The 11,113-nt window shown below is 37.1% G+C and overlaps 1 protein-coding gene across 1 annotated transcript; it reads right to left on the bottom strand.

The window, feature by feature from the left end:
• Nucleotides 1-7,916, bottom strand: LOC128863771 (UDP-glycosyltransferase UGT5-like). Its single transcript, XM_054103109.1, has 3 exons — nt 7,165-7,916; nt 6,025-6,196; nt 1-989 (listed from the first exon to the last, which is right to left on the bottom strand). The coding sequence occupies exons 1-3, from the start codon at nt 7,875-7,877 to the stop codon at nt 240-242; spliced, it is 1,635 nt and encodes a 544-aa protein (XP_053959084.1). The 5' UTR covers nt 7,878-7,916; the 3' UTR covers nt 1-239.
• Between the last annotated feature and the right edge of the window lie 3,197 nt (nt 7,917-11,113).

The following is an 11,113-nucleotide window of genomic DNA, read 5'->3' as shown; positions in this document are numbered from 1 at the left end:
TTATATAAACATTTTTTAATGGTTAACAAGAAATGAGACAAAAATTGTGTATTAAAACATTTCTATATGCTTTATAACTGAAAACATATTTAAATTTTAAAGAATTCTGATAAAAATACAAATATGTACATATGTATATAAAAATTCAAAGAAACCCGAAAAACGTTGAATTTTATATGGAATATAGTTAAACAACAATAATTCTTTTTCACTCAATCCAAGGCGCAGCCTTGGTTAAATTATTCCTTTTTCGATTTTTCCCGCTTTGACTTAAAAATTCCCCTCACTTTGCGAATTAATTCACATAAATGCGCAAGCGCCAACTTCGCCAATCGCCAAAGCGCATATAATATCGCAAAATAAGCAAACAAGACATCCAAACCACTGGATTGTATAAAATTCATGCGCACCAGTGGACTTTGCATGTGAGCAGCACCATGATGACGCAGCACGTACTCCACCCAGTAAACAACGCTCTCTCGAGCACTCAACGGGCGATCGCGGTAAAGTTTCGCAAATTTTTGTACATTATCCCGATACACTGGATTGTTCAGCACCTCCAAGATGGCAGCCTTAAAATCATCTTCTTTCAAATTCAAAATATCCACTTGTGTTCCATAACCGGAAGAGACTATTTTGGCCGCATTTACGGGTTGTTCAGCAAATATTGGCATGGCAACCATTGGTACACCATGGTAAGTGGCCTCCACCATGCCGCCCTTACCGGCGTGCGTGATGAATAATTTGAGATTGGGATGGGCGAGTATGTCGTCTTGTGGCAACCATTTTTGATAGAATATATTCGAGGCATTACCTGGGGTTTTTGCCAAATCTTCCCATTTCCAAATCACATTTTGTTCAAGTGAGGAGAGTACTTTGAAAAGTATCTGAACCGTGGCTGGTTGTATGTTGGAACCTTTCATATTTGAACCCAAGCTGAAGAGTATGGCGCCATTCTTGTTGGAGGCGTTCAAAAACTTCTCAAGTTTCTGGAAAATAATTGCGGATGGAAAGAAGAAATTTATATTAATATGTAGTATAAGTGTTAAGCATAAATATATAATTGGCGCGTACACCGTTTTTGGGTGTTTGGCCGACCTCCTCCTCCTATTTGTGATGTGCGTCTTGAAGTTGTTCTACAAATGGAGGGACCCACAGTTTCAAGTCTACTCCGAGCGGCAGATATCTTTTTATGAGGAGCTTTTTCATGGCAGAGGCACTCGGAGGTTTGCCATTGCCTGCCGAGGGGCGAACGCTATTAGAAACAACTTTTTCTTAATTTTTCATCTTTCACCGAGATTCGAACCGACGTTCTCTCTCTGAATTCCGAATGGTAGTCACGCACCAACCCATTCGGCAACGGCGCACAGTGCGGCCGATTCCCGAAAAGCTGGCCAAAACTCAAAAAATTAAGTAATTGATTCAAAATTTCTTACTCGGGGGTTGTCGGGGTCGCTGATTACGAATTTGATCTTAAAATTTTGAAAATCCACCCCGTTCCACCCCTATTGGCCACCCCCTCACCTGAAATAGCGTATATTCAAGAACATAATCAAGATGCATGTAAATTTATATGTTTTCGGGGTCGCAAGGTAGCAAGTGGTAGCAGCTGAATCTTGTTTTATTCAGTAACCATTACTTTTTTGAGTAACCTTTAATAGGTTTGAAAGTAGCATAGACGGCGTTGTATTACTATACAGTTTGAAAACTCAAATTTTATAAAAAAAATTGCAAAAAATGTATCTACGTATTGCTGCAGCTAAAAATTTTGTGTCGAGGTATTGATATGTACTAAAGATTTCTCGTATTTTACTAACCTTCCGAAGATGATTCCATTTGGTTTTGTTTAATTTACTCCATTACAAAATCTTTCAAATGTGTACAACTTTCACTATTTATCGACAGTAATACGATGCTCAAACGAAGGCCACGTTGCGACTGAAAATACAGAGGATACTTAGGGTACAGGACGTTGCTATGAACGGTTTTCACTACTCAAGGCATTACTGTAGCCAACCCAAAGACAAAAAAACTCTATCTAGAAACTTTTTTTTTCGACTTTTGGCCAGCTTTTTGGGAATCGGCCGCACTGTATTCGGCGCCCGAATATATCAAGCATAAAATTAGATATTTAAAATACAAAATAGAGATGTAATAATGTTTGTCTTTAAAGGAAGAAGTCAGACAACATCAGCTCGAGTTATTAGAAGCTGCCGAAGCGGTAGAGGGTGTATTATAGGGTAGTGAAATAGATAACTCCATGTAAGTTAAACGAAAAAATTGTATCCTATGGAAAGTTCATTTCAAACTTTAACCGCGTTTTTCTCAAAATGGTGTTTTCAAAGTCGGTGACCAACATTACTCGAAAACGGCTAAGCCGATTAATCTCAAATTTTAAAACGAACTTCTTAAATATATCTTTCAGTAATTAATCGCAAATTTTTTCTCACCGATAAATATTTTTTATAAACAATTTAAGGCCGAAATTTTGGTCAAAAATCGATTTTTTCTGAGAAACCGCCATTTTGCCAAAAAAATGTATTTTGCTTATTCCTTCGATTAATTACTAGATTTAACATTATTCTAACGAAATCTGTTTGGTTTTTAATTTCAGAGGATCCAGATCAGAGATATAGTAGTCACCCCAAAACATCTTTTTTGAGAGGAGCTCCCGGAGATCAGCTGTATCTCCTTTCCAAATAAATATTTTTACTAATACTAAGTCTTAAAATACAGTTAAAAGATAAGATAATATGTGTACAAATTTTTAGATCAATAAATTTAAAAGAAATAATTCTGGAAAATTCGCTTTCTTTCGGCCTTCTAACTGTATATAACCTTTTAAAGGAAGAAGTAAGATATAATTTAGAAGAGCTTTTATAAGGATATGGTTCCCAAATATCTACTAATTATTCAGAATAAAAAAAGTAAAATAAAGTATTGCAATAATTTGTAATGAATTTCAAAAATGTTTCATTGCAATTTGGTTCTATTCGTCTCAACAACCATTGCGTTAGTTCTGCTGTTCTTAAACTGGATAAAGAAACTAAGTGAATGGGTTTGGAGATAAAAGGGAACAAAATAAAGTACCTCCCATCATCACACAAACAGTGAGAGCATTCGGACTTTGAACTCCATGTCACTACTGACAGCTGCGATATTAAAGTAGTATTTTTCATTCGTATTATTATTCTTCATTCCAAAAATTATTCATTATGCTGAAAACAGTGAAGACCGCACGGAATCCTTTACCGCATGCCTTACCGTGCACAAAAACTCACCGCTGCGTTCTTTTAATTACATATTTACACAATACATCGGTTTGTGTGTGGATGTGTTTGGTTGTATCTACACAATGTTGCCATTGATATTTTTGCTTACACACTTTTTCACACATCCGCGTTATCAGTTACAATTTTTCATTGTTTAATAAACCAAAGCCAAAAAGCAACAAATGCAAATAGTTAACTTATCTATAATTAACATTATTCAACAGCATTTTTAAGCTATTTTAACAAAAATTATCATTTTTCTAAGTTTATTTTGTAAATGATTTCGAAATGTACTGCTTGGCAACACTGTGTGGTGAGAGAGCAATCAGCTGGGTCGGAATTACGGAATTTTTTTAATAATCGTGAAATAAAATCTACGGTACTACGATACGGAAGGAAGGAACTTTTCGGTTACATGGGGTTCTCATTAGTTTGATCGAAACAGCTGAGTCGGAATTGCGTTTATGGGCTTCACTATTTTCAGCATTAGTATAAATTTCATAAATAGGATTGAAAATCGAGTAGGAAAATTCTGGACTGCTCCTTATGATTGCAAGCTTCCGTTTCCCCGTCTCACGCATGTTCTTTATTCTTTATTGCACAGTGGCACAATAATCGCTTAAATATTCGGTGGCGTTTTGGCGACGGAGTGTATCGCAGGCGATGGAACAATGAACTGTATGAGCTTTACGACGTCGTAGACATAGCACAGTGAATAAAGATTCGCGGCTTCGTTGACTGGGCCAGGTCGTCCGAATGGATACGAACGCCCCGGCTCTGAGAGTAATCGATGCGGTACCAGCTGGTGGTAGCAGGAAATAAACGACTGGCGCGGTGTGTTAAACTCGGCTAAATCGCTTAAGCGGGTATCGCGCCAATAAAAAGAAGAGGGTTCAGCATTAACTCCAATAATAATGTTAGCTTTGAAAATCATCATAGAATCTCTTTCGCCAGCAAGTACAATTTGGAGAGAGTAGGAAATCGATCAATAAACGCTTTCACGCTTATCAAGTTTCTAAGTACGCCGGCTTCTTGTACACCGGAAATATTTTATGGTGACCAACGAAATGGCCCTTGGAGTGAGCGAGAGAAAGATTATATAGAAGATGTATGAACTTTACGCGTTGGTGCATAACGCAGAAGATCAGCTGTAAGTGTTATTCAGCAGCATAGACCCAATGCAGTGAGTAAAGATCCAGCGGGTTCGCTGGCTAAGATACAAATGTACCGGCACTAAAAGTATTTGAAAGCATCGCTTCGGTGGTTTCTGCGGAAGGAAAAAGTCTCCTCAGCGTTGCAAAGGTCAAATGTCAGTTGCCCAGATGGTGCGTTTATTCTGGCGGGAATGAGACTTCCACTGGGTTTGCTGTATGCAAGTTTGTGCTAGAAGTTATAGGAAGTTTGTTTTGTCTATCTAGAGCATTCTGGAAGTTGTATCACCAAGCGCAATGTGATAACCTGGACATTTAACGTCGCAAGATCCTTTTAGGTAGCGGTAGATCGTTGGTGGTTGAAGGAATTTCTTAGGCTAACAACACCACAACCCTTGACCAGACAATGGTTGCTGATAATCGATGCGGACAGGTTTTTTGGTTTCATCACGAATATATCCAGTCTGTGCGCTTGGGAAACCTTATAAGGTTGGTTACGTCTATACCGACCAGCTCTTCGAGGATTTCAAAAAGCGGTTTGCCAAAGCCTAACATCCTTGCCTTCCATAGAACAGAGTCGGAGGAAGTGGAAGATAGTTTCTGTTTTCTCCGGTTGATTACAACTATCGCAGTATATTTTGTAAGAGATGTGGTCGCGGTTGCTGAATGGATTGCTGCGCGACTGCCATGTGGAAGTGCATAGGTTCGAATCTCCTGCATGTACATCTAATAATAGAAAACGTTTTTTCGCCCCTCGCAGGCAATGGCAAACCTCCGAGTGTATTTCGGCCATGAAAAAGCTCCTCATAAAGACTATTTGCCGTTAAGACTCGGCTGAAAACTCTCTCCATTTGTAGAACAACATCAAGACGTACACCACAAATAAAAGGAGGAAAGACCCAAAAAGGGTGTATGCGCTAATTATTTATTTATTTATGCCCATTTTGGCTGTCTGCTCTCCTATGGACCAGAAGCTAGTTATCACTGCCGTGAGTCTGTGGTCGATGCGGACAGACTCAATAAAATTTAAATTCATTTCATGATAGCTATCTGTAGGGAGATGAGGTGGAATTATTTATAGTAATTACCTCCTTAGCTACCCTTCTTTTGCGAGACTATGATGCTAACTCTCTTGAGTATTTATCTGAGGAGGTTATCAGCTTCTTGCGGAGTTGCACAAATTTGTTTCATTTTCTTTCAAACTTCAGTATACTTTCTCTCTATTATCCAAACCGGTTGTAAGAGGATGTACTAGTTTTTATGCATATCACTTTTTCGTATAACCACCTAAGCCTAATCTAATCTAACTTGGCTTGCTACGACTCTCGTCATTGGTATTTGAGCCAACGGTGTCGACGATTATCGATCGATCTTTCGTACCCCATTCCGTTAGACTTTTTCGCAATTTTGCAAATTTTTTATAAAAATATTAGAGATTCCTATTCGATTGACTGCTTGACCGCAAATGGGCGAACTATCTAAAAATCACTCAATACAATTGAAACAAATACAGCGCACACATTGCAAGTGGCCATATTAAAACATGTCTAGAAAATAAAGAAATCGATAATGAATAAAGAATTGAAAGTAATATTTCTTACCTTTGGCAAAGGATCGGGCTTCTCCTTGATTTGTATGCCACCGATCTCTACCAATCCTGGTACCAATGGCCGTATAGGCCCTTCACTAAAATGACTGTTGCAAAATACAAGCGAAACATTTGCCAACATCTGGGAATATGAACGGATTGTCGGGTCGCCCTCAGCCAATGTTCTATATTTTGATGAAAGTTGTAATATAAATACATAAATACATGCATGCATACATATAATATTATGTATAAATGGAAAGTGCATCCCATTAAGACCGCGCCTTGTGTGAACTTTGAGGTTTAGTCATGCAGACTTGCAGAGAAATTGTAAAATTCGAAAATGTCGTTATCGCGCGTCGCGCCGATATGGCCGCAATTAAGCGCTTTGACGCCGTCGATTTCTTTCTCTGAGTGGGTTTGTTTTATGGAAGGAGAATAGCACGCCAATAAACGAAGAACGAGTATTGAGCTGAAAGGCGACATTTCATTAGCTATTGATGAAATTGAGCAAAAATGTCATAGCGAATTTTCTTCAAACGAACTGACATCACAATACGATCATTTATCTAATCTAATCGGTGAAGTTAGGTGCTTCAAATTATCAAGAGGCTTCACTTCCTGCGTTATGTTGATCTTGTGAGGTTGTTCGCGAAAGATTTGTACGTGAAATTCACTTGGTTGCGAATTCTCATTGCCTATGAATGGCGTAAAATCCACTGCTTTGGCTTATTCAGAAAATACCATAGTTCTGTAATTTAACCTTGGCGTTGCCTTACTGACACATTTGATCAGAATGATGATAGATTATCAAAAATCTTTTCCCCATGATTTGAGCATTCGTCGTCCACTATAGCTCGCACAGCCTGTCTGGTGGATCGGTTATTTGGACCGACTTGAAAATGCTACCACCGGCTTTGTGAACTTTGTGAACTTCTTCATGATAAAAATGTCGAATGTGGATTGACTTTGCTGGATCGTAAAAAATATTTAAGAGTACAATAGAAAAAAAGAGAAAAAAATTATTATGTGCCTAGCGCGCACCAAATATAACCTGTTTGCTGCAAAAAAAATATTATTGTATAATTTTCAAATTTTCTTTTTCAAATTGCAAACAAGTCGTTCTTAATGGGACACCCCGTATTTGACGCACTTATAATATGAATTCAAGCTGATATCCATGATCACGACAAGTAAACGCATTGCATAGCTTGTGAACGTATTAAACATACGCAAGCCAAAGCTCAACAATTCGCCATTTTTGTGAGGCGTAAATGTAGACGGTACGTAAGTCATTTCGGGCGGCACGCCCACGAACCCATTAACCATCTCCATCGGTGGACCCGTCCAACTGATTATCACCGGACAATTCAGTTTAGCCGGTACAATAAATTTAAAGTTGTTAACAAAGTAACCCAATATGACCAAATCAAATTTGGATTCATAGATCGACTGGAAACGTTCATTTCTGAGTGCATCATATTGCATTTGGGTTAAAACATTATTTGCCATTAGAAATTTCATCAGCATTACAACCACATTTTGTTTTTTCACACCCATAGCGGATAATTCCTGTTCCATTTCGCGTTGATGCTCCTCTGATGGTTCAATAATTATATTGTGTATTTTTTCATGAGTTACTTTTGGCTTTTGTCCGGAAACAACTGTCACATTGTGGCCTTGCTCCGCCAATGTCTTCATAATTGACATGTGCACAATTAAGTGAGAGGGGCTGGGGCTGAGGAAAACACCCAATATATTTGCACTATGCACTGGTTGCACACTCGTCGTAATGGCAATTAAAGCCATTAATGCGATAACGATCAATTTCGAAGGATCACCCATCGTATAACAATAACACTTCATCTTCCGTTGATTCTACAAAACTAACTGAAATAGTCACGATGACCAGCCAGTGTTTAAAGCTATACATACAGTGAGTCAATAAAGTTTAAGTACACCTTGTTATTTCTTACAAACACTAAGAATTATCATAGTTATGTTAAAAAAAACTTCATGCAATATCTTTGTATCATTAAAAGAGTACATTGTTGTCATGAAAACCGTTTTTTTTGTTGTTCCCGTTATACATTTTAGATGCATACGTAAAATAACCCTCAATGAGCGCTAAAATTACGCAAAAAAAGTTTAAGTACAACACGCAAATATGTATTGTTGCGTTGTTGTTTTTTTTTTTAAATAATGGATTTAAATTTGTTTGGGTTTTAGCAAACAAGTGTAGAAATGCGTTTGAAGCATTTTATTATTGATAATTTGTACATTTGTATACAGGCGCTAGTTCTAAGTGGACGAAATGGGAAAAGGTAAAGAAATATCGATGGAAATAAGAAAACTGATCATCAAATTGTATTTGGAAAAAAAATCATTGCGTGAAATTGGAAGAATTGTTAGAAAAACACATTCTAGCGTACAAAATATTATTAACTTTCACAACAGCAATGGAAATGTGCAAAAGAAACCACGTTCTGGTCGTCAAAAAAAATTTCCGAACGGGAAGAGAGATATATTTTGAATGCCATCAAAGCTGATCCCAAAAAATCTGCTCCAAAAATACGTGGTGAATTGCTACAAGGAACTGCAACAAGCGTCAATCCTCAGACCATTAGAAATGTACTTCATAAAGCTGGTTACAATGGAAGAGTTCCACGTAGAAAACCTCTAATATCACCTATTAATAAAAAAAAACGTTTGGATTTTGCAAAGGAGCACTTAGAAAAGCCAGATTCGTTTTGGGATAACGTATTATTTAGCGATGAATCTAAATATAATATTTATTGACCGGATGGAGCGACAAAAATATGGAGAAAGCCTAATGAGGAGATGCAGATGAAAAATTTAATACCGACTGTCAAACACGGTGGCGGTAACATAATGATTTGGGGGTGTATGGCGGCAGCTGGTGTGGGTAAAATGGTCTTTATTGAAACTACTATGGATAAGCATTCATATCTAAGCATTTTACGCAGCAACCTTAAGCAAAGTGCAACGCAATTGGGGTTCGATGAAAATACATTTCTTTTTCAGCAGGATAACGACCCCAAGCACACGTCATATTTAGTTAAGGAATGGCTCCTTTACAACTGCAAACAACTGCATACTCCCCCACAATCACCGGACCTAAATCCCATTGAACATGTCTGGGATTTGTTAGAAAAAAGAATTCGGAAACATAATATAACCTCAAAGGGATCGCTTAAAAATGCCTTATCAGAGGAGTGGGGCAAAATCGCAGAAAATGACACTAAAAGGTTAGTGAGAAGCATGCGTAGACGCTTACAAGCTGTTATCGATGCAGGTGGAGGACCAACAAAATATTAATTTATTTCACGTTTTTTGTTTTTGTTCTTTTTTTCATATTACTTATAAAGTGTACTTAAACTTTTTTTATGTGAAATCACGATAGTGCAAAGTTTTTTGTTTATTATTTTTTAAGGCTAGTATGTAATGAATTGAAAAGAATGATTTTATGTTCCTTACTTTATTTACAATGTGAAATATACAAGCTCTAATAAATTTTTATGTAAATTGAATGAAACATATGCATTTTTTTATCTGACTGATGTGTGTACTTAAACTTTATTGACTCACTGTATAATCAATAATGTTGTGTGGTGCATTTGAAAACTAAGCACACAACTTAAGTGGCGTTGATGATAAGGTATCTTGTTGGTGCAATGTATTCGGATAAGTATAAGTAGTGTACTAAGTAAAGGGTGGTTAAGTTTCAAGGACCGGTGTTGATTTTGAATAAAGTACAATTTTTTTAAGAAATTATTCTCACATCTCTTTATTATGATAATACTGGTAGGGCTCAATCACGTATGGAACAAAATATCGGCCAAATGGCCGCCGCGGCCTCGGCGGCACACCTCCAAAGACCACCAAATGCAAATAGTTCCTTATCTAAAGGGTGGTTAAGTTTCATGGGCCGGTGTGGATTTTAAATAAATTAGAATTTTTTTAGGAAATTAGGGCCGAATTATCTCATCCTTTAGCTCCTGAATTGTTGCTGGCTTATCGACGTACACCTTTTCTTTCCAATAACCCCAAAGAAAGAAGTCCAATGGTGTCGTTGACGTTTAGGTGTTGTCACATTTAACATCGGCCCTTGACATTTAACCACCCTTTACATGCTATGTATTGTATGTATGTGGATATACAGATAATAACTTAATTTATCAACCAAGTTCAAGAATATCTGTATGTATGTAGAGTTGGGTATTTCCCGAGAAAATCCCAATCTCGAGAATCGGGATTTCCCGAAATAACGAAAATTTCAATTCTCGAGATGCGGGATTTCCCGAAAATAATTTTTGAGATTTCTCGAGAATTCTCGAAAATTCGGGAAAAATTCCAAAAAATTAAAAAAAAAAATCTAAAACCAGTGTAAGAGCAATGAATTTCATAAAATATTATTTTTATTTATTTTTATTAAAGTATAAACTACATAAAAAAATATTTGAAAATATTACTATTTCAATTATTGCAAACAAAAAAGTGAAACAAAAATAATTACAAAAAAATTCAAAACAAAAATAATTCAAGATTATACTTATTAAAATAGGGGGAAAAAGTGATTGTAAACATTATTTCCCAAAATGGTGTTTTAAAAAACACAGACTGTCAATGGCTTCGTCTGACAATCGCGTACGCTTTTTGGACCCGCTGTAGAAAAATTCCTCTCATTTTGAGTCGATGTTGGCTTAACAGTGTTAAAAGCCCCGATCAGTCTTTCAACATTTTGTGTTTTCTCTCCAGTTTTTTCATATAGTTTTAGCTCGTTTCTAAGCGACGAAAACATCTGGTTCGCCGCATGTTGCGCAATGTCTGCTTTCGGTTTTGAGCATTGCTGAACGTATTTTTCAAGCTGTTTCGCCATATATTCTTCATCGACGTTGTTGGTTGCCAGCTGAAAGCTTTGCATTTACGAGCTCATATACTTTTTCAGCGGGACATGATTCCTGAATGCGAACCAGGCCGAGGTTGTCAGATTGTCCATCGTCATAATATATATGGATGTTCATGTAACGTCGGTTTCGCACGCTTGTCCACTCGTCGATGCTCAAGCTGAACTTACGCTG

This window comes from Anastrepha ludens, chromosome 5, assembly GCF_028408465.1.
Source record: "Anastrepha ludens isolate Willacy chromosome 5, idAnaLude1.1, whole genome shotgun sequence".
NCBI lineage: Eukaryota > Metazoa > Arthropoda > Insecta > Diptera > Tephritidae > Anastrepha > Anastrepha ludens.
This window is presented reverse-complemented; position numbering and strand designations above follow the sequence as displayed.

Bases quoted from the DNA above. Each gene is read 5' to 3' on its own strand.
- LOC128863771 (XM_054103109.1), bottom strand. From the start codon at position 7,877: ATGAAGTGTTATTGTTATACGATGGGTGATCCTTCGAAATTGATCGTT. The intron at 6,197-7,164 runs GTGCGTCAAATA...ATCAAAATATAG, and splicing joins AGCTTGAATTCATATTATAA to AACATTGGCTGAGGGCGACC. The intron at 990-6,024 runs GTAAGAAATATT...ATTATTTTCCAG, and splicing joins AGCCCGATCCTTTGCCAAAG to AAACTTGAGAAGTTTTTGAA.